This window comes from Diabrotica undecimpunctata, chromosome 7 (assembly GCF_040954645.1).
Source record: "Diabrotica undecimpunctata isolate CICGRU chromosome 7, icDiaUnde3, whole genome shotgun sequence".
NCBI classification, from domain to species: domain Eukaryota; kingdom Metazoa; phylum Arthropoda; class Insecta; order Coleoptera; family Chrysomelidae; genus Diabrotica; species Diabrotica undecimpunctata.
Genome location: NC_092809.1, coordinates 141,980,664 through 142,005,963, shown reverse-complemented (window position 1 = coordinate 142,005,963; position 25,300 = coordinate 141,980,664). Strand labels below are relative to the sequence as shown.

The following is a 25,300-nucleotide window of genomic DNA, read 5'->3' as shown; positions in this document are numbered from 1 at the left end:
TCTTCTTTGATATTGAATGTTAGTTATGATATAAGGTGAGAGTACTGGTTTGAAATAATTACTACAATGGAACCAACCAAGTGAAAAATGTAGTATTGAAAAGAAACAAGCACATTTCAAAATTTTGAAAATAAAATTTCTGGATACACTTGAGGCCCTCCATTCTAATTATATTGTCTGATTAATTTCTTTCTAATGTTTGTTTAAATATCATTGAAATAATGATACTATCATGAGTTCAGTTTTGATAAAAGTTGTCATTTATGAAATAATTATTGTATGGTTAGATTTAAGAAACTTACTATAATGAATAAACAGTAGGTACATATAGGAAGATTATGGAGAATAAAAAATAATACAATTTACAAAAATCATTATTTCTTTTGCATACATTTAAATTTCTATTTATTATTTTATTGCTTTTGAGAAAATAATCGCTACATTTTCTATCTCTTTCAGGTTTTGAACCATATCCTTTAATGTTATACAATCCTCCTACGTACTATACGGAATTTTCAAACTCGAAATCAAAGAGATACAGCACTGGTTCGTTGGTGAGTACAAGAATATCACATTACACAAAAAATTGGGATTATTTAAAATCAGAATGTTTTATTGTATAACGAAATATGTCAAGTTGATGATATGCTTGTCGAAATTAAAAAGCTGTTATGTTTTACGTTTTGTTTTATTATTCTATAATTGATTTGAATACGCGTAAAAATGTATAAAATTGTACGTGTTAATTCAAAAAGCAATTGTAGCTTTCGTACAAACTTAAACCACATTTTTGTCTTTATTAACAAGACAGTATACTGTTCATGTTCTCGCTACAAACATTTTTTTCGGTAAGATTTTCCACTTAAACTGAAACACACAAGTGAAAATGCCGGTGGTAAAAGCTTTCCATTTTTTATTTAATCATGGTGAATCGCACACTGAGTTAACTGACGGTAAGATGTAAAATATTCAAGTTAAAAGCTTTTTCTCATCATTCTAAAAACTGGGACGGACGCATTCTGGCCTGTTTATTAAGGTGAGAGAGAACAGTTGAAAAATAACGGTGTTAGCGAGGAAAGGGAAGTCGAGCTGATGCGAGATATAGTTTTAATTTGATAGAGGCGGAAGAATGTGTCGAATTTAGGAAATTGGGAAAATTTAATAAGAATATGAGCAGAAGCCACTTTGCTGTGTGGCTGTACAATAGAACGCTCTATGACAAGCCAAATTTATTGTTCTCTCGCATCCTTCGGTTTATACACTACAAGATATGTTATTTGAGTGTCATCTTTAATTGTAAACAAGCATTAACCTTATAAATCATTAGGTTTTTGTTAAAAAAATTATCAGAATCACAGAAGCTATATAAAACATATATAGGAACTAACTTAAGAGAAAAAACAAACATAAAAAAAGTTAATGGAATGTGAAAAAAGCTCTTACATCTTGAAAAATCACACTCTAGTCGCCAAAAATGGGTGGAGTACACAAGAAATTTTAAAACTTATGAACGAAAGAAAATAAAATTAGAGAGAAAAAGAGTCAAAAATATATTGAAACAAATATTGATTAAAAATAAAATGAAAGTCGGGATATAAATGATATGTTTCATAAAGTAATAAACGAGACCCCAAATGGTGAATATATAATCATTATACTTAGGTGATTTTAACGTCCGTTTTGACAATGATGTAGTTCCAGGAATAAAACAGCGATATAATAAAAATATCAGAAATGAAAACGGAGACCTTCTGATGGAGCTCTGCAACATAAACGAGATACGTATTAATAATACATTTTCCCAAAGAAAAATACAAATACACTTTTGAAAACAGTAGAGGACAAAGATTTATGATAGACTATATTCTGTCGAATAGAGTTACAGCCCTCTCAAATCTGATATGTAAGAGTACTAACATCAGCAGAAATAGGAAGCGATCATAAATTGGTATTGTGTAAAATCAGAATGAAAACACATAAATGTGATAATAAAACACCAGAATACACCACAAAGATAAAAGTCGAAAGTCCTTACAGGATGACTCCACAAGATACCTATTCCAAAAAAGAATAAACGAAAAAAGCAGAAATACATATATCACAGAAAGTGGTGGGGACGAAGAAAGATGGGCAAAAATTAAGTCTAATATCTTAGCCTCGGCCAAGGAGGTTCTTGGTGAAAGAAATATAAATAAAAATAAATCCTTCCCAAGGCGAAGAACTCCATGGCTTTGTACAGAAGTAAAGGAAAAATATCGTGATATTTTTCCTTTACTTCTGTACAAAGAAGATAAAAACAGCCAGAAAACTACAGAGGTATAAACTTGTTAAATACTACGCTAAAACTTACCAGTAAAATTTTACAAGTACTCATAAATCAGAGGATAAGTATAGCAGATAAATAACAGAGTTTTCATAGTGGAAGATCGTTTACAGATGCAATATTCGTTATTAAGCAAATTACTGAGAAATCACTAGAGTATAATAGACCAGCATTTCTGTGTCTAATTGACCTAAAGAAAGCGTTTGACAGAGTAAGACTCAAAGATGTAATCCATCTTCTGTATAATAGAGAAGTTTCCCTAAATATTATAAAAACTATCGATAACATCTACCAAAACAACAAAATGGAAGTCAGAATAAATGGACAGTTTTCAAAGCCTATAGCAATAGGTAGCGGAATAAGTCAAGGGGATTCATTGAGCCCCATGCTCTTCAATTTGATCATGGATGAAATCATCAAAACCGTTAACAAAGGAAGAGAATACAGAATGGGAAACAAAGAAATCAAAATACTTTGTTACGCAGACGACGCAATATTGATAGCCCAAGACAAAGATAGTCTGCAAAGACAAGTAATGGAAATAAAATACCTAGGAGTTACACTGTCTAGCTGTGGAGACCCGGACAAGGAAGTGGGAGATCAAGTACAAAAAGCCAATAGACTGGCAGCGTCGTCAAAATAGCAAGAGATAAGTCACGAATCGGCAGAAGACGTATCGGACGACCGTGAAAAGATGGAGTAACAACCTTTCATAGAGGTATTAATCCGCCAATGAACAAGCAGAATTGCGTATAAAGAGGAAGAAGAAGAAGAAGTTAAAGTATAAAAATCCAGGTACTGGAGAAAAAACTTCTTTAGCATTCGTTCAATATTCACAAAAAAGTCAAAAAATATACCGGTATTAAAAGGGAAATATAGCGAAAACTTATATTCGGATAAGGTGGAAAACTTTTATTGGACCTACAAAAGAGAAAGTTAGACTATTTTGCTCGTGTAATTAGAGGAGAGGTATATATCCTGCTTTAGTTGATCATATTGGATAAAATAGAGGAAAAAATATCGAGAAAAAAATAAGAATCACAGTGTTAAAAAACCTCTGTGAATGGCTTAGCGGCACCTCCATGCAGATACAATCAATGATGTAAAAGAATACAACAAATTGATCACGAAAAGGAGAACACCAAATGATTATGAATGTTTTATTTAATGAAAAAGATATAAAAGATATAAAATAAATAAAGATAAAGTTTAAAGCAAAATAACATACAATTACAGATGCTTAAATTATCATTAGATATTAGATATCTCAATGTGGAGATTCTTAGTATATGCAATCGTTCTTTCAGGATTTTTTGAACGTCCAAGACTCTATTCTATTCTTTATTACTAAATAGGGAGCAAATATCAACAACGGGTCGGCAGCTGTGGCAGCACGTTCGATACAGGCTATTTTTAATAAATAGGAAGAACTGTATAAAGCCGGTATCTCACAGAAAGTAGAGCGGCCTTCTTCACCGGTTCACGGTTGACAAAGAGAAATAGAAAATACGTAATAAAAAAGACAAAATCTGAAAACGGGAACCAACCATTTGTAGAATAGCGTTTTTCCCCTTAAGATTTGTGGTTTACAATCCCTGCTTTAAGGTTAATGCGTTCAATTCGGTCATTTATCGGCAAATCAAAATATACTTACCCCTACAACCTTTCCGACGTAATTATGGACAGGCACGGTCATTATCGTACTAATTTTACTGTGAAGTCATTTAATGAAGTTGTGTCGGAATTTTTATCGTTCTATAAATTACCCAACTTACTAAATTTTTTACCGCCAATGCTGGTGGCGTACAACAGACTAAACTAAACGAAACTCTTGAAATTCGAGTGCACATAAACTATGGGAATATTTCAACCATATTTTGGGGTACATCGACTGAATTTATCAAAAAGTAAATATTTATTAATTTCACAGTAACGAGGGGTGCCAACCATGTTCTCTTTTCTTTTCACTATTATTTATTTTCTATTTCTCTTCGCCGACGTGACCTAAGTGGTCTAAAGGACCTAAAGTAAAGGGCCCCTCTCCACGCTTCGTGAGATCCCGGCTTAATACGGGCGAATCGATAAGGGGTTTATCATCGTTGATATTATTATAAATCACCAATAAAGACCTCCTTCACAGTACTGTTCTGTAGTACGGGACAAAAAAAGTTCACTAGTTATACGTACTAATTAAGGAAAAATTCATGAGATGGGTGAATTAATTAACTCATCACTGTCACATGTGTCTTATTTTAAACTTATATTTTGGCTTATTCCCAACGAAAATAGTAATTGCATTAAGATGCTACAAGAAAATAGCTTCAGAACATAAAGTGTATTTGCGATACTTTGGAAAGAGTAGCACAAATAATCGGAAGATGTAAAATAAGCTAATTTTGTCATCGTGCTTCCAAAAAATCATCATTCTCTTTGGCCTTTGTCCCTGTACGGGATCGGCTTCCCTAATTACATTTCTTTATAAGTTACTATCTTAGGTAATCCCAAATACGATTCCCCTTTACCACTTTCTTAATACGAATCCTGCTATTATACAACTAACTTGTTTAGAGATTTCTTCACTGGGCGTAAAGAAACTCTTTAAGTGTCAGTCCAGACCAAGCAAAACTACACCTAACCAAACTACACCATAACAAACCATTGACTACCGGATCACATTATAAAACTCGGTTCGGTAATCATCCCATAAGTTGTGATTCAATCGTAAATTGTCCCTTTATCAAATTAACGTATTTAGCAAAGTAATATTTTTATATAAATTATCGTATTGTATGCGTAAACGACTCAAACTTTGTACCCGGTGTCGTAAATTTAGTAAATTTTGATACCAGGCGTAGTATGTACATTTCTGTGACTCTTGTTATCGGTAACGTAAATATGTCATAATGGTGTGTGTACAGTGCCGTAATTTAGAATTTGACTGTAGTTTATTAATTTTTGTCTGTTGTTACACCAGATATAAAAACAAGTAAATATTCAGATTGTGCATATTGGTAGTTCTATGTGAGCATATTTTTTTATATTGATTATTTCGGAAGTAATTGTAGAACTTATAGAAAAGTTGTAGAATACTTGTAGAAAAGTTAAAGGACATCAAAACACATATATCAGCAACGACTTTACTAATTAAAACATTAAAAAAATTAAAAGATGAAAAATCAAATTGGAAATTGGAATAAAGTCAGATGGAAACAATATAGGAAAATAGACAAAAACAAACTACCAAAAGATAATTACAGATAAAAATGGAAGAAAAATAGGGATAACAATGTATTGAAAAAAGCAAAACCAATAGCTCCAAACAATTCAACACAAAACACAAAATACAAATAAATCAAAACAAAAGGAAACTGATTCAGAAATGGAAATAAGTACGAAAATGTCATATGTCCTATCTAATGATGATAAATCAAATAGGGACAGAAAAGGCTTAGGTTTATACACTAAGAGGGATTGGTGGAATCCTTATGTCTTGTAAGAAATAAAAAAAAATAATCAAGATAAAAAACAATGACATAAAGGAAGAAAAAATACAAATCGCTACCTAGAATACAACGTCACTTAGAGGGAAAGAAGTGCAGTTAACAGAAGAAATGAACTGTTATAATATCCAACAATTAGCAATCGGTCAATCGAAAAAGAAGGACGGCAAAATTAACAGATCGATACACACTATATTATTTTATTCTGGTAAAAGAACATCAGACAGAGCAAAGGAAATATTGGGGGAAATAATATTAACAAATTTAAACAACAGAGCAATAAAATTAAAACCCATTAACTCACAAATAATAATAGACATAGACACACAGTTGAAAGAGAGAATCAATATAACACAAATTTATGTACCAGTGGAGAGAACTGAAAAAGAGAGTGCCATAGAATTTTGTGAAAAACTATATTCAACTTTATAAAAAACAAAATAAAATAAGACAAAGATAATAATAATTGAAGAATCGAAAAAATTCCAAGCAAAAGGATAAAAAGTACAAAAAAAAAATAAAGAGGGAGTGACACAAACCGAATGGAACAAATGTCAAAATCATCTAGTAATACCAATAGGTATGACAACCTAGATAGATTTTAGTGGAATGAGAAAACAAAGTCGTTATCCCCTATACATAAAAGGGAGACTGATGGCAATATGATAATTATAGACTCATATATTTATCTGCATTGACATTCACAGTCTGCACAAGGATAGTGAAGCAAATTTTTAGTCAGATGACAGAAAAAAAAGAAGAGGAATCAGCTGCTTTTAGTGGGTATAACACATGAATACGAACAAAGAATATATATAATAGGTATATATATATATATATATATATATATATATATATATATATATATATTTTTCAAATGATTTTTTCGACCGTACTGTTTTAAATATTGATTTAGAGTATCAGCAATCGGTCAGGAAATAAAACTCTATTTGTTCAGTCTCAATATTTCGTCACGATTTTGTGACTTCTTCAGGAGAAAACTGTAAATTTATTAGAATAATTAATGATTATATGTAAACAAAATGAATATTTTAATACTTACAACTATAAGAATGAAAATTTAAATTTTTCTGGCATATCTAAATAAATGACATATTTTTGTTTGATTTTATTAAGGAGTTATGGTATGTTATATATATATTATATTTTATTATGATAGATCTTAACCTTTAAACACATACTTATTATAGTAATTCTCTAGTAACTGTACCTATAATTTTATTACATTCCTAAATATCAGTATTGCAGTAACTGACTACATACCATCAATTACATTTTATAGATCAATTTATCGTGTTCCTGATTCTTTCTCAATTTTATTAATTCCATCTTTCCACTTTATAAAATGAATAATACTGTCATAGTAATTGTTTATTTTAACCTACTCGCTGAAAATTTTTTAACGGGAATTCACTCTATAACATATTGCGGTTACCATAACTCCTTAATAAAATCAAACAAAAATATGTCATTTATTTAGATATGCCAGAAAAATTTAAATTTTCATTCTTATAGTTGTAAGTATTAAAATATTCATTTTGTTTACATATAATCATTAATTATTCTAATAAATTTACAGTTTTCTCCTGAAGAAGTCACAAAATCGTGACGAAATATTGAGACTGAACAAATAGAGTTTTATTTCCTGACCGATTGCTGATACTCTAAATCAATATATATATATATATATATATATATATATATATATATATATATATATATATATATATATATATATATATATATATATATATATATATATATATATGTATATATTGATATGATTGGTGTTTATAGAAAATAATTTATAAGTTACATTACATTATAGATAATATTAGATATAATAAGTATTTGGTTATTTTAATAAGTTATATACTAGAGAATTTTATAAAAATATATTTATGTGAGGGCATTTTTAAGAAATTAGCATATAATAATTGTAAAAAGTTGTATTTTAATAATTATAATATTGTAGATATATTTAAGTGAGCCATGTGACTAGGCAACCAAAAATACTCTTTAAAGTGACAGATAGAAATTCATAATTAGGAATATAAAGTGGGATTACAATAAAATGTTAGTTTAAAATGTTTAATTTATATATAGTTACTGATTTAATTGTATATTCTGATCTGAAAAGCCTAAATGTCAACAAAATTATCAATAGAAAATTAACGAATTCTCCAGAATGCAGAATTTGACCTTTGTTTATGGTGGAACATTCTCGAAATAATGGTTATGTCTGTGGATCGAACATATACTTTTTTCGAGAACATCTGTATAGAAGAAATAGAACTAAATCGAACATGATTTCTTACCAGATGGTTCTGAAAGATTGAAAAGATATAAATACCCGTGATTTGGATTCAAGATGGCAGTTTTAGTAAGAAGGTCCATTCAGTTAGTCAATCAGTTATGAGTTACTATGATGGCCAGTTTTAGTATGAAAATTAGTTAGAGGCAGTCAATCAGTTACAATTGTTCAATATAGTGAGTTAAATCAAGATCAAGAAACAGTATAAAGAAAATATTATGGAAGATTAAAAATTATGTTATGTATAAATGATGATAAATGGAAAAAGTAATTTCACAAAAACAAGGATAACCGAAGCTGAGAAGAAGACATTTGAGTGGTGATTATAATCTATATAGTGGAAAACAGTTCATTTAGGCATTCAGTGACAGAAAGGTACAAAATTTTGTTAATATAATTTAGTTAGTGTCATACCAATTTCAATTTTGAAGATAGTTTGTTTAAATTTTACATTGTCTATAGAATTTAATTAGTTTCATAAGAATTTCAATTTAAAGATAGTTTATTTTAAATTTACATTGGCTAGGTTAGATATATATGTGTGTTTCATAATAGATATAATAAAGATAATTTAAAAAAAGTACTTACAAACTAATTCTTTGAGAACCGCGATAAAAACCCTATATATTATATTATTAAAAATACTCATTGCTCATCATTCACAAACAATACATCATAACAATATATATATATATATATATATATATATATATATATATATATATATATATTGAACTGCGTTGATTATCATTACTCCGAGCTTTCGACATCCTCTTCGATATCTTCTTCAGGGCTTCCGAGGTCTTAGTCTCCCGAGTCCCCAGACACTACTATACTGATCACTTATCAAAGCATTACTCCTGGTGTTGGGAATAGGGGATGGGTCATTTATACCGTCGATGGTGACGTTGCTTGGGTGGAGGTTGGAGTGGGGGCCAGCGTGAGGATAGGAGCAGGGATTGGTGCGAGGGTTGGAGCTAACATTTCTAACAATAGGATTTTGGTTGACTGGTGGAGCTGATGGTATTTTCTTTATGAGAGGTCTCCAAGTCGAAGGTAACTGTATGCCGTCATCTCTTTTATTGAGACAATTTGGCCTTTTTTCAATTTCTATGGCTTCTTGGATAATTCTTGGTTTATAGAAGCCGATGGAGGCTATGGTTCTGGAGTTATCAAAATCAATTTTGTGACCTGTATGAAGATGATGTTGACCTAGAGCTGAAATTGTGTCGGAATTGCGAACAGAAATGGGATGTTAATAAATCCTATTTTGGCTTCTAGCTCTAGGTTTAATTGTACTTACCGCGGAAACCATTCGGAATATATATATATATATATATATATATATATATATATATATATATATATATATATATATATACAAATAATCATAGGATGTAATAGAATGGAACCAAAGGTAGACGCATACTGGAAATAGACGTACTAATGTACAGAGAATTAAGTTATCTTTAGCTATCAACTACAAAAACTGAAGAGACTAAGATAATAATAATAAGTAACCAAGACAAAACTAATTTAAATATGGTCCGTCTAGAAAGTATCCGGAACTTTAAATTTTTCCTAATTTTAATAGATTTCCTTTTTGTAACATTTTAAGACGAAAGAAATGCATCAAGTAGGTTGTGCCGATAGTAGGTTATGGACAAAATCGAATGACAACACCATCTGTCAAATATTGTTGTTTGTAAACAGACTTAAGATTTGTGAAATAATGTCGCAAGTAGAAAAAAGAAAAGTGGTGGAATATTTGTATAGAAAGGGTGTCCGAAACGTTAAAAAATTAGTGCAATTGACTGAACTCGGAAAAAGTGCAGTGTGTGAGACAATAAAGAGGATAAAAAATGGCATAGATATGAGACATAGACCAGTTTCTGGTAGACCCGAAGATTCGCGGAAACAATTTAATGTCACTGAAAAAGCAAGGCTATATATCAAGGAATCTAAAAAAAATCCCTACAATGACACCTCTGCAAAGGCAACGAAGAATAGATTTTTGTCAGCGTTTTCGAGAAGATAATTTTAATAATGTCTTTATATCTGATGAAAGTTAGGAGATAGTAGGAATATGTGATCTAGTGACCATAATTTCTAATGATGGAAAAATATACTTAGATATAGCAAAAAGTCGAAGAAAGGAAACTCACGTATACAGTGCATCAAATAAAACAATATTTGAAAAGAAAAATAAGTACAAAAGCTAAACTTTGAGTTTTCAACCTATTCCATACGCAAGTGAAGCATGCAAATCAAGAGAAAAGTTTATAGAAAGAATTTATTCCGAAAAAGAAATTAGACACAAACGGAAAAACAAATAAAGAAATGAGAGCAGTGTGTACATACTGGAAAAATTGAAAGAAATAGATAAAACAACAAATATTAAAGCAAATAATTCGTAACTGAAAGCCATAAGTACAGTAATAAAGGACTTCATCGAAATTGTTGTTCTTATTACGGTCCTGTTTCGTCTCATTATTGTTGACTTTGAAGTTTTAAATCTCGATGAGGTTTCCTAATTACGAGATTTAAGTTTAATATTTACAATATCGTTATCACAAGCGTTACGAATAGAAATAATTTGGCACAGTTTCAATATATTCACACAAGATTATTTTTGGGCAGACATGTGATAACGACACTTATAATAAAATATATATGATGTTCCATTTACCGCCAAATATTAATTTATATCCAAGGACGAACTTATTTTATGAAGAAACTGACATATTAGTAGCAAACCTAACCTAAATAATCATGTTGATATATACAGGGTGCGGCATTAGTGCGATGAAGTTCAATTACGAAAAAAATATTTAGGTTAAAGTTAGAGCACAGATAGGATCATAAAATATTTTCAAATATACAGGGCCACCCATATTGACGGGGTGAAATAAACTTATCTTGTTTTTATTGGAACACCCTGTATATTTTTATCTTTCTGAGACTCTTCTCAATGTTCTCGTTTTTTCAATATAAGGTTTGCCAGGGTTATACGAGGTAATTTTAAAGATAATTACGCTTTTTTTATTAATTTCGTAGCAAAATTAGGACCCAGTAGAATTGTCGAGATTTAATATCAAAAAATATATTTACGTTCAAAAGATTTTTAATATAGTCTACCATAGTCTAAAATTCTTAATACTTAATTTTAAAATACAGGGTGGGTCGAAACTCGGAGTAAGTATTTTCTGGTAGTTTATAAGCATTGAATGCTATTAATTTCCCTATACCTAACTGTTTCAATTTGTGAGTTATTTGTGAATTTTCGTGCCAAACATTAATTTCAACAAAAATTAGGTAAAGTTTTATTGGGTTGGCCGTGAAAATATTCAATCTAAACAAATTTTTTGAAAAAAGTACATAATAATCTAGACTGATCCTTAATTTGTTAGTTTTGAATGATATATCAAAAAACCGAAGTAGTTAGTACTGCTGGTTTGTAAAATATTAAGAAAAATATAATATTGCGCCTAACTGGCTATGACCTAACACTAAAATTGCTTAAAAGTTTAACAATAGACTATTTTTATAATTCCTGTCGCTTTGTTACTACACTTGAGTGCAAAATAATCGACTCAAAATTATTTTCCGAAAGTACGTTTCCTGTTTCAATCTAAAAAGTGTAAATTTAAAAATATTTAGTGTAAAATTATTAACCTCATTATTGAGTTTTAAAAAAATTTTGCTTTTTGGTAAATCTAATGACGTATTACAAATAATTAATGCAACACGTAGAGAGGGGGTCAGAATTTGACCCATTGAAATCGACACGCTCCGACTTAACGCATTTAGTTAACATCGTATGCATCAATTTCACTAATATATTAGTCACTCAAGTTCGCAACTTCATTACAAATGGATACCACTTGCGTCAAAGCAGCTCAAGCAGTAGCATTATTGAGAGAAAGCCTGAGCCAGAGGGTCGTGGCAAATCGACTAAATTTAAGCTAATCTGCTGTATTCCGAGTGTATCATCGGTACCAGATACTGATGATTATGTCCACCGACAAGGAGGAGGCCGTAAACGAATAACAACGGAGAGAGATGATCGATTTCTCGTATCGAAATCCCTGAGGAATCGATATTTGACTGTTACGGCAGCTAGAAAGGCAATTAGAATTTGCTCGCGAACATCTGGATTGGGACGACTATCAATGGAGTCAGGTATTATACTCCGACGAAAGTAAGATCTGCCTACATGGCAACGACAAGAGGCATCGAGTCTATAGAAGACCAGGAGAGCGATTTGCTCAATGTTGTATACGAGAAATTGTGCCATATGGAGGCGATTCTTGTATGTTTTGGGCAGGCATTTCCATGGATGGGAAAACCGAGTTGGTTTTCGTGATTGGTGGAAGACGTGTAGGAGGTTTAACGGCGGATCATTATATCAGAGACATTTTGGAGGAAAATATGGTTCCATACGTGGGATTTATTGGTGATGCTTTTATTTTAATGCACGATGCCTTACCGCACGAGTCACCACCACCTATCTGACTGAGATCGGTATACCTACAATAAATTGGCCTGCGTTGAGCCCGGACATAAATCCAATAGAGCATGTTTGGGATGAGCTTAAAAGAAGGGCCCGGGACATAAATTATGCACCAAGCAGCATAATAGGAAATGAGAGCTGCGCTTAATGATAAATGGAAAGCAATGCCTCAATAATTTATTAGAAAAGTCATTCGGTTCATGCGAAATTGATTGGAAAGTGTAATTAGGAGTAGGGGTGGTAAAATCAAACACTGAAAAATAAAGAAATTCATTTTGTAATTGATGATTCCTCTATTTCTTTCATCTAACATCTTTCTTGCGTTAGTTCCAATGATGAATATTTAGGAAACTCTGTTCGTATTGCATATTGTTTTTATAATGAGTCTTCCAAATAATGCAGTTTTTGTAAGTTCAGTAATAAAGTTATTGTTTTCAAATTACATCTTACTATTTTCATTCTTCTTACATTGCAACAAGGTGTAATCTCAAATATCTCTTTTGAGTCGATTGTTTTGCATCCAAGTGTATTACTAACTTGATTTTCTTCTGACATTTGTCAGATTATTCCTAAGGATACTTGATAATAAATTTTTTGTGACAAAAGTTTATAAATTTAATTTATTTGAGAGATAGGCATAGGGAATACTAATAAAGATCGATAGTGAGCAACGTATGCTTCTAAAATAATTAATAACATACAGGGTGTCACATTTAAGAAAAAGGAATTAAGCAAAAATTTACGATGCCGAATTTATGCCAATTTTAACTGAACCCTGTATAATAAAAAAGGTACCTTTATACTTTAAGATCATACTTAGAAATGATAAGTACGCGTTGTTGCAGCTAATTATGAAGGGTAAAATCAAAGAAAAAAGGGGTCCTGGTAGACGACAAATAAATAGAGACGAATTTGCAATGGTTATATTCAACCTTTATTAGTAGAGACGGCACTAGAAGAAGAAGAATACTTTAATATTAGATAAATAAAGCTGTATGCGGTTAGTAAGTTCCTAAGAAATTTATATATATATATATATATATATATATATATATATATATATATATATATATATATATATATATATATATATATATATATACATAAAGAGCCTATTGATCTGCTTATTTCAATGATTGCTTCTCTTGGATTCGATTCAAAGATGAACGTAACCATCTTGAGAATATAACTTTAGATTCAGTGGTTTTTCATTTGTATTCATTTTCTTATTAAATTAAAGTGTTCCATTGCTAGCAACTTCATTTCTTAAAAATTCTATCTATGATCACTTCTCTTTGATTACTGCAACGAATAATCATATGGTGTAAATCTTATATTAATTAAACTTATCTTTTTTTTCATTTAAGACCATGAGATATACATTCAACAATTTGATATCCATGATTACATTTCAAACATCTATAATTATTATCAATTGAAACAGTTGTTTACAAACGATTATGAAATACTTGAAAACACTCAGTAACAAGTAGTGAGTATCGCCCAAATCAATTATACAAATAAAGCACAGTCGGAACGGAACCTCGGCATATTATTCTCGATAAAAACACCGCGTCGACCTTTGATATTAATTAGAATTGATTTCTGATCAGCTGGCCAAATCTATTTTGATCGACAAATGTAAAATATATCCTAGATATGTTGGTATGCTAGCAAGGAAGTTGTGGCATATGTTGGAAGTTCTATAATAGTATATTTTAGCATGTTTTAATCTACTTTCAAGGCGCATCAACCTATGGGGTTATTAGCCCCACATAATCAATAAAGTATTGTTCGGAAACGCATTTTTTGAGACATTTTAATGGTATTTACTATTTTTAATGAAAATTAAAGTCAATTTCAGTTGAAAATGCGTTTATTTTGACGTTTCAATTTCTACTTCAGGATACAAACATTTTTTCACTAATGTTTGTATTTTAAAAACAATTTCCGAAGTGGAAATTGAAACGTCAATAAACGTACTTTAACCTTTAATTGTGGCTTATTCCCATTTAAATAGTAGTTGCTGTTAAGCCTATTTTCAAAAACTATCATAACGTATCTACTAACAGTAAATCACAACGTACCTGCTGACAATAAAACCTACTTGATTTAACGAAATCAAACTGATACTTATATAAAAACAGAAAGAGCTTTTTTATACTTTAACAAATACCAAGTGGACTATTTTATTTTGTTTTTATGTTAATATCAACAGTTGTAATAAAAATGTTTTTACTTATATCTGCGTAATAGTCAGTATTGGGCATAAACAGGATATGTGTTGCATCAGCAATAAAAAACTGCAGAAGATTGTAAAATATAGGGTGGCCTTATTTAAAAATATGCATATTATCCGTAAATCTCGGAAACTGTTTATTTGGCAACGTCGAAAGTATAAAATTTTAATTCGCTGGTTCATCTAATATACATAATCAACATTTTGTTATTAGCCCATTTATCTATTTTTGTTTATTATAACGCTAATTCTAATATCAACAGTTCTTTTCAATTATTTAAACAAATTATATATAAAATTGTATATATCCATCTAAAAAAACAGTTTTTTAGTAACTTTGATGCTTTAATCAATGTTTAAACAATGATCTCGTAAAATTAAACCGATACTTTCAATAAAAAATCATTTTTTTTTTCACCTAAAATGTGATTTGGAAAAGGTTTCAAAATACTTTACGTGTATTAAAATAATCACTTTCATTACATTACACCACCTGCTTTTTAATTTTAATATTCATTAAAGCTTCATTATCTTCGTTTGATGATGAGACTCTGCCTCTTCTCTCTCGTTTTGGGATTCATTATTCAGTTTATTTTATTTTTATTATGTTTTTGCCATATTGTTACTATTTCGTCTGTTATATTTCGTCTATGTTTTGTGGACCTTAAGTAGGCGTTTGAAAGGACGTTATCCACTTATTGTACGCAAGAGAGATACCTCTAGGAATCAAAACGATCGAAAATATCTACTAAAACAGGACAATAAAAGTAAAAGTAGAAGAAGAACTAACCTACCCGATTGAAGCTGGAAATGAAATAAGACAGGGAGATTTCCTGAGTCCTCTATTGTTCAACCTAATTATGGATGAAATAATAAAAAAGTAAGAACTAAAAAAGGATACCAAATGGCAAAAATTCAATTCAAAATTTAAATGCTAATTTTCCCAAAAAAAAACAAAATGCACGGTTACAACAGCAAATTTACTTAGATGTAAATTGGAGCTGGAAGGTCAGATAATAGAGCAAGTGATGGAGTTTAAATATCTAGACATCACATTATCTAGCTACGGAAAGCTCGAAACTGAAGTGGAAGATCAAGTGAATAGAGCAAACAGGGCCGCAGGCTGCCTGAATGAAACAATATGGAGAAATAAAATATCGGGAAAGAAATGAAAGGCAGAATTTACAAAACAGTCATCAGACCAATAATGAAATACAAGGCAGAAACACGACCTGACACAGAGAGGACAAAAAGGATGTTAGAAACAGCAGAGATGAAAATACTTAAAAAAAATTGATGGTAAGACACTATGGGACAGAGCTAGAAGTACAGATATACGACGTAGATGCAAGGTGGAGAACATCAAGAACTGGGTAAGAAATAGAACAGTAGGACAGTAAAGATAGCAAGAGACGGTTCCCCAATAGGAAGACGATCAGCCACGAAAACGATGGAACGACAACTTACTCGAGGCACATTGAAAAACAGACAGAGTCATGACGACATAAAAAGAAGAAGAAGAAGAAGATATTTTCTGTTATATTTTATCTGAATATTCTATTATTTATTGCAATAATCTGGATTACGTCCTTTTTCAAATTTTTTTCCAGCATTCTTGTTTGCTCTTTTTATTATTCGTTTATACCTTTTTACTAGATATACTATCTTGTTTTGTTCATGTTTTATTTCCACATGTTTTCCATGCAGTTTCCTTTGTTTTAACTTGTATTTGGAACATCCTTATTCCACCATCTTGTATCTTTTTATTTCGTTGATTTATATTTATTACTACACTACACATATCTTCATTGCTTTTCCTGTTAGAATTCTTCTACATTCTTCTGTTTTCTAAGTTTCTACTTTATTTTGTTCCTCATGATATTTTAAATTCATCATTAGTTTCTATTTGATATTTTTAATAATTCCTAATTGTTTTAATTTTCTCATTCTTATCCTGGTATAGTGCTTACTTTGTTCATGATTTTCAGTTATGATTAGTTTCGCTGTTACTAGCACATCATGTGTAACAGTAACAACTTTAATTTTATTAGTTCTTCGATTTGTATCTTTTGTGTATAAGTACTATGAAATCTATAATACGAGGCATGTTTTTAAGTAAGTACCGTTTTGCGATTCCGCCGCCGCAGCGCTACGGTCGGCGTTCCGCGCATGAGCGCTGGTTACCTAGATCTCTTGTCTACGCACTGACGCCATTACAGTCTGATTCTTTATTGTATACTTGTTTACTCCAGTGTTTAAGATGCCTCCAACAATCGTGAGTCACGCTGATTGTGAAGTACGGGCTGTTATACGATTTCTTAGTGCTAAAGGCGTAAAACCAATCGATATTCATCGTGAGATCGTTGAAGTTTACGGACAAAACATTATGAGTGATGAAATGGTAAGGAAATGGGTGAGAGCATTTAAAGATGGCCTCACAAATGTGCATGATGAAGAACGGAGTGGGCGTCCTTCGGTCGATAATGAAAATTTGGTGCAGAAAGTGGACGAAAAGGTGAGAGAAAACAGACGCTTTACAATTTCATCATTGTCCGACTGCTTTCCTCAGTATTCTCATAATGTTTCGTATCGCATTGTTACCGAGAACTTGAATTACCGGAAATTGTGTTCACGTTGGGTTCCAAACATGTTGACGGATTTGCACAAAACCCAACGTTTAGGTAGTGCATTGACTTTCCTTGAGCGGTACCACAGTGAAGGTGAAGATTTTTTAGACCAAATTGTTACTGGTAACAAAACGTGGGTGGTCTACGTCACACCAGAATCGAAACAACAATCCATGGAATGGCGACATTCATCATCACCCAAAAGAGTGAAGTTTAAGCAAACAATTTCTGCCCGGAAAATCATGTGCACAGTTTTTTGGGACAGAAAAGGAGTATTGCTAGTAGAGTTTCTGCCTCGTAATAAGACAATCAATGCAGTGTCTTATTGTGAGACATTGAAAAATCTGCGTCGTGCAATCCAGAACAAAAGACTGGGCAAGTTGAGTAAGGGTATCGTTTTGCTGCATGACAATGCCCGTCCACATGTGGCTAATCAGACCAAAGATCTCATCAAATCATTTAAATGGGAAACTCTAGATCATCCTCCATACAGCCCTGATCTGGCGCCCAGCGACTACCATTTGTTCCAGCACTTGAAGAAACACCTGGGCGGTCAGCGTCTTCAAGACGATAACGAAGTCAAAACAATTATGATGCAGTGGTTAACAAGTCAGGCGGCAGAATTTTATCAGGAGGGTATTCAAAATCTGGTGCCACGTTACGACAAGTGCCTCAATATTCACGGAAATTATGTAGAAAAGTAGATTAAGGTACAGGCTTTCATGTAAAAATAAAATTATTGCCATATCTTTGCACGTCTTTTTTTAATTCCAAAACGGTACTTACTTAAAAAAAACACGCCTCGTACCTTTAACGCTTCTTATCCTCCAAATTTTGATCTCAGAAAGTATTTCTTATTTTTAAATTGTTTGTTATGAAAACTCTATTATTATTACTTTATTTATATTCAAGGTTTCTTCTCCTGACATCCCTATACATCCCATCCCTCCATTACATTTGTTTAAATTGGCAATTCAACAAATACTTTGAAAGACTTTCCGATAATATAGACACATACTTTTCCAACAATTCATCATTATGATATATCCACAACACCCACTTGGCATAACCAAAACGTAATACCCGTGCATTCCTCTCTGTTCCAAAATAATCGACTACTTACAACTTTGTTATTTCAAATTTAATTTTGTCAATCTTCACTCTAGTGTCGCTTAAATGCCCGTGATTTATTTATTTTCTGAAACGACGTCGAACGAAGCACATTTTCTGGTGTCTAGAACCCAAACCTCATTTATTCCGTCTCTTTGAGAAACTACAAACACGAAAATAGACCCGTCTAGGCCAGGTATATCGACTATTTTTAATTACTCGAGTTTTGTAAAAAGATCTAAAAATAGTCTAAAAAATGTTAAGTTTAGAAGACGTGAAAGGGTTTTTGTATTCAATTCGTTTATTTTGCAATTTGTCTAAATCGACAACTAACGATCATGATCGTAATCAAACAAATGCCAAATTTCCATTTGCAATACTCTGCATTTTAAATGGCTTTTTCATTGCCCTTCATTGTTTTGTATTTCGCCACAGTCACAACTGTCATCCTCTTTGGGGATGCATATTTTTTTGTAAGCATTATTCAGTCATATATTTATTTACAAAGCTAAACAGGCCATGAAGACCTAGAGCTAAAATACAATTTATATAATACTTATATACATTACATATATTACAAAACTTGTATCAAGTGGTTTCTTGTCCAATCATGCTCCTTGCCTACTAAATTGACTTACTATTCTCCTCCATTCATCCCTGTTTATTGCTCTTTTTTCTCAACCATCAATTCCCTCTTTTCTGGGAAATTCCTGTACGCTATAAAACCATCTTTGTCTGGGTCGTCCTTTCCTTCTTTTCGTGATTGGGCGACGTTTTAGGTTCATCTTTGGCATCCTTTTCCTTTCCATTCTCATCACGTGCGCCATCCAATTTACTCTCTGTGCATTTACGAAGCGGCTGATGCTTGGTTCGTTAGACCGTTCCTCTAGCTCCCTGTTTGTACGTCACACCCAACCTTCCAACGTGTTTTTGTCCCCATATATAGCTCTGAGCATTTTCCTTTCCCATCTTTCCAGTTTCTCCGTATTTGCTTTTAGGGCATTCCAACTTGTTTAGTTTTTTATATGAGTTGTTCAGCTTTTGGTCGATATATTCCCGTTTTACGCCCTCCACTTGGAACAGGCAACAAATGTCTAAACACTGCACGGAAGAAGAATAAGATTAATTAACAAATATTGCTTGTCTTTGTCAAAAACTGAACAACATATTACTCGCTAACCGTATATATACAAACTAATACGATAAAAATCATCTGTGAGGTGTTTTTCTCTAACATTTCTCATGTAAATTAGGACAAAGTTTTTCGTTTTTTATATTAAAATTTATGAGAGTTTTACAGCGTGCCGCAGTGGATCAACTACATAATTTTTTTTAACTTTTCAAAACACGATAAATTACTTTCGTGAATATAAAATAATTCAGTGAATATAAAATATAAATTGTTATTTTTTATTGCACTTCCTTCCAAAAAGTTTAATTTTAGATTTTTTTTGTACTTTCCTTGATTTTAAATTCTAATAATTCTAAAGTGGTTGTGTAAAGTAAATTATGACACGTGCTTATTACTTCCAGACGGAATCAACGAGTCCGAACAATGAAGAGGCTACCAGTCAAGATTTAAGTGGTGGTGAAGCGTCGAACAATGTGTCCGATTACAGCGGAAATCACAACGTATACAACATGGTCTATCCTGGTTATTATGTTAATGGAATATGTCCACCTCAAGGTAAGATAATAAGTGATTAATTACATCTCTTAAAACTATGCTGCAATCACAAAAGAGGAAAAAAACACTACAAAACAAACACAAAGTTTATAACATTAAATAAATACATTTATTAAAATGTTTGTCTATATTCTACTTGGTATTGAGTGAGGAATAAAAATCTATAACCATATCTTCAAGAGATTATTTAAAAAAATCAATAATGTAGTCAACTTAATATAAGGAAAGTGTAAGTTTATTATTCTTGACATATATACAAACGGCCTGGCAGTCAATACCAACAAAACCAATAGTAAATAAACAACAGAAAAATAAAACTGAACCCCAGATTAAACCAAGCTACAGCACGGTTAAGAACTCTGTTAAATACTCATAAAAATAGTATTCATTAGTATCAAAACAATTATTATCAACAGAAATCACAGAATGCTTACTTTAAAAGACAACATGGAAGTTAAGTGGACATCAACTGCTCAACCATCCTATTCAATTAGATAATGTACACTCAGCCAATAGCCACAAGCCTTTGCTGATCACCTCGTGGTAGTACTTCAGCCATACCCTCCAGATAACAAACTTGATATTATCAACGAGATCCATACTGCTTCTTAATTCTTTTGCTTTTTTATCCAGACCGTCGTGTAACATCTTCAGGCCTGGCATAAGAGTATGTTCGATTTCCAAGGCTACAGCGATGTGCATGGCAGTGGGAAAAGTGTCGTTACTGCTCTGTCCCTTGTTAACGTGATCGTTAGGCTGGACGGGTGTTTCTTAATTGCTTCAGGTCCAGTTCAGACACCGGTTGAGATTCCAGCTTCACATTCAGGCTCATTCCGAAGGTTGATGCGACAAGCTTTCTGTGACTTTCTAATAGAATCTTTAAATTGATTTAGTTATTTATGTATTTATTTGACTAAAAAATTTATTCTATTTTCTTGTACATCCCAAGCTCACAGATTTTTTTAATTGGAACAATACGAAAATGGCATAGTACTTATATACTATATAAAAAATATTTCTTCTTCTTTTTTTATACAAGCAATTTTGTTTGTTAGTGATTTATGCCTTGCTATTTTAACTTCTACTCGTGTGATTGTTTCATTTTTTTTTATTTAGTGTCCACTTGTTTATATCCTGTACATTATTTTTTGTTCAAATCTCGTCACTCCTTATTCGGTCTCTTAGTGTGTTTCCTGTAATTCTTCTGAGTATTCTCGTTTCTGCTGTCCAGCACTCTCTATGTTTTGGTTGTGTTGGGTCTGATGTCTGATACGTACATCATTATTGGTCTTGTACTGGCCTTATAGATTTTTGATCTCATCTCTTTGTACTTGATCTCTTACTTCTTTTTTAAAGTCTCAATAGCTGGATAGTGTAATCCCTAGCTACTTTATTTCCATTGCTTGTTCAATGCTAATTGCATCGACTTCCAATTTATTTATTTATTTATTTATTTTCATTGGGCTGCTGCACAATAAGATTAACAATGTTTGCAATAGTTATATTCCAATATACTTATTTAAAAGAAATTTTTAATGTATATGTGTGCTAATTAAAACACAACAAAACAAAATAAAATATAAACATCACAAACTTAATCACATAATTTAGTTTTAAATATCAAAATGATGAATATCTATTCCACAGCCACTCAAATAAATGCCTGAGACTAGAAATGAATTCGGTCTTCGATGCAAAAAAATCTAGATCTGGGTAAATGATCTGGGTGTCCATCTTAGTGCTCGAGATAAAAAATTATTGTATATATATAGTTGGTTTTGTGAAGAGAAACATAAAAAGTTTGGTTTATTCGTGTTCTACAAAGAGGTGCATGCAAACCAACCTGCTTAAGCATCTTTAAATCGTCGCTCATTCATCATCCAGCCTCAAAAGTCCACTGCTGAACATAGGCCTCTTCCTCGTGTTTCCAACCCCGTCTATCTTGCACCACTCTCATCCAGTTTTTATTTTGTCTTTTTAAATCGTCAAAGTTGGGTTTCAATTTGATCATAATTTACTTAATTTAATTCAAAAGGTATACCTTGTTTATATGCTATACATTTCAAGAACTTGTGTCGAACTGTCTCGATTTTTGATATTTAAATATTATAATATAGAGACCATACACAAGAACAATACTCTACTACAAAAACTCTTGACGAGACAATAAATTCTAACCATTTTTTATAAAAAAATATCTTATGTCAACACTTTTATATTAAAATGATTAAAGGGCCGATTGTTCGAACGCTAATCAAAACTTGATTGTAATCAAATATTTAATTACAATCAAATACGTCACAGCAGCTGTCAAAGTTATTAAAAATTGCTTATTATTGTTGTTGATTTGTAAATAAAAACATGAAATTGGCATTAGAAAGAGTTTAATTATGGTTTATTTTAAATTAAAACGCAAAATAATAAAATTGAATAAAATAAATTAGTCAACATAACCTCAAAATGTGACGTATTTGATTTTAAAAAATTTTGAATAAAATCCTTTATAAAAAGGTATATAAAAAGCCCAGTTGGGCTATGTTGCATTGACAAAACGTTTTCGGAATAAATATTCCATCATCAGTGTCTAGTTAATACATGGATGTAGCCACTAAATATGTGGGTAAAAACCCTTTAAAAATTATTAAATAAGATTTGATTTACATTATGTCTAATTTACAGTTAAGATGTTAAAGTTAACTGTAAATTAGACATAAATAAATTTTTTAATATATGGTATACAGCCAAATACAGGAACTTTGTTTCCTTGTGGATTTTGTATTTGATTTTAATTAAATATTTGATTACAATTAAGTTTTGATTAGCGTTCGAACAATCGGCCCTAAAATGTATTATTTATTCCATAGTCATAATGCATAATGGTAAATACTTTGGAAGATCTTCATATTCTTTTTGACTAAATTACAAATTGTGACTAGAATAGAGCTGGCACGCAAAATATTATTTGTACAAAGTGATGAAAATAGTTAATTTAATACAAATCATATATAAACAATGAGAACTAATTAACACAATTAAAATAAGTGGCCTAAAATTAGGAGCCTAAATATCGCTCACTGCCATTACTCATTCACGGCGAAATAAAAGGAAAATGCTGGGTCGAACGTAAACAACTGTCCTGGCTGCGCCACATTAGGCATTAGGCAGGTCAAACAATCGAGACATTGTTTCATAAAGCTACCGAACGGGAAGCACTCCAGCAGCTTTTTATCATGATGTTAGCGCAAGTATTATACGTAAATAAGAAAGAAGAAGCGCGTATTATTCGTAAAAGATTAATATAATAAACTGTACCCCTATACATAGGTATGCATATGTAATGGCCACTTGACAGTGATTGCTCACGTGCTCTCAATACCAAATAAAGTTTAGTAGACATTCATAAATAAATGCACAATAAAACTTTAAACATTTCTCATTGTAAACGATTATAGTTTACACAGAAATAAACAATTTGTACCTATGTGTATATCGTAAGTTAATATGGTAATAACTCATGTTTTATTGCCTTATTAGTCAGGTGTATTTAACAACACATATTCATAGGCGCGGAACACATTTTTGGCACGTCGTCAAGTCGTTTATATATGAACGACATGTCACAAACCTCTTTCCTCTAGACTCGCCGAACAAAAGTTTGACAACGCAAAGAGAATTTGCCCTATCTACTATCCAACCTTCTAGATGGCTGTTTATATTTAGCCCAAAGCAAATGGAGTTGATTCTGTTTTAGTTAGAACGAAATCCAATAGGTAAGCGTAACGGAAAAAGTCGAGGCAGTCAGTGCGGAATGGCTTAAAATAAATTTGTTTTTTCCTTTGATGTAAAAAAAACTTTCCGTATACTAATTGTTTATTTCAAACTTTGTTTTGAGATGTTATTGGCTGGCAAAACTATCAAATGTTTTTATTACCTTTAGAGTATAACGACTTATTTTCTTTATTAAATACAGTTTACATATCTTTTCTGTTTATTCAAATATCATCATCATCATCTCCAGCCTTTTGCGTTCAAATTTGAAGATAGGCCTCCCCTAATTTCTTCGAGTTCTGTCGGTCTTCGGTGTTCTGTCGGTGAGCTTCATCATTATCATCATTCTGGCGTTACAACCCTGGCGTTGGTCCTCAAGAATTTCTCTCCAGTCGTCCTTATCCATCGCCTTTCTCCACCAAGCACGTATTCCCATATTTCTCATGTCTTCATCGATGTTATCAAGGAACCTTGTTCTGGGTCTTCCTCTTCTTCTCTGACCAATCGATCCATTAAGGAGCGTTTTTCTAGCTGGGTCGTTTGGTTCCATCCGTATTACATGTCCTATCCACCTCAGACGTCATATCTTAATATGTTTTACGATAGCATGGTATATTTTATAAAGTTTGAAGTTGTATCGTCTTCTCCACAATTCATTGTCATTCACTGCTCCATAGATTCGCCTTAGTACTATTCTTTCGAAACATCCTAACATATTTTACATGTATCTGAACCATATGTTAGTACTGGGCCTATTATTGTTTTGTAGAGTGTTATTTGTGTATTTCTCGATATAATTGTGGATTTAAGGAGGAGATTGAGCTCAAAATAGCATCTGTTGGCCGTGCAAATTCTGCGGTTTATCTCTGCGGTGGTATTATTTTCAGTGTTAAGAAGCGCTCCCAGGTATACAAATTCATTCGCTGCTTCGATGGCGTCGTTTTATATAACAAGTGGTAGTAGGATTTGTGGTTGCGTGCTTTTTTTTCATATACTTCGTTTTGTTGGTGTTTATTATTAGACCCATTTTTGTAGCTGATTCTTTTAATGCTACATACACCTGTCGTACAGCGTTTTCCGTTCTCTCAAAATTTCTCCAAATTGAACAGTATACAGGACAGAGTGTTTCCCTGGCGCAGCCCATTATTTGTTTTAAAAGGTTCAGAAAGTTCCCCCTGAATTCGTACTCTACATTCAA

The 25,300-nt window shown here is 31.9% G+C and overlaps 1 protein-coding gene across 2 annotated transcripts in view; it reads left to right on the top strand.

Moving 5' to 3' along the window:
* LOC140445949 (uncharacterized) overlaps positions 1-25,300 on the top strand; it is a 181,860-nt gene that overhangs the window by 145,203 nt on the left and 11,357 nt on the right. For both annotated transcript variants that reach the window (XM_072538399.1, XM_072538400.1), the window contains exons 5-6: positions 460-554; positions 20,181-20,334. In XM_072538399.1, coding sequence (XP_072394500.1) covers positions 460-554; positions 20,181-20,334 — 249 coding nt within the window. The remainder of the gene's footprint in view (positions 1-459; positions 555-20,180; positions 20,335-25,300) is intronic.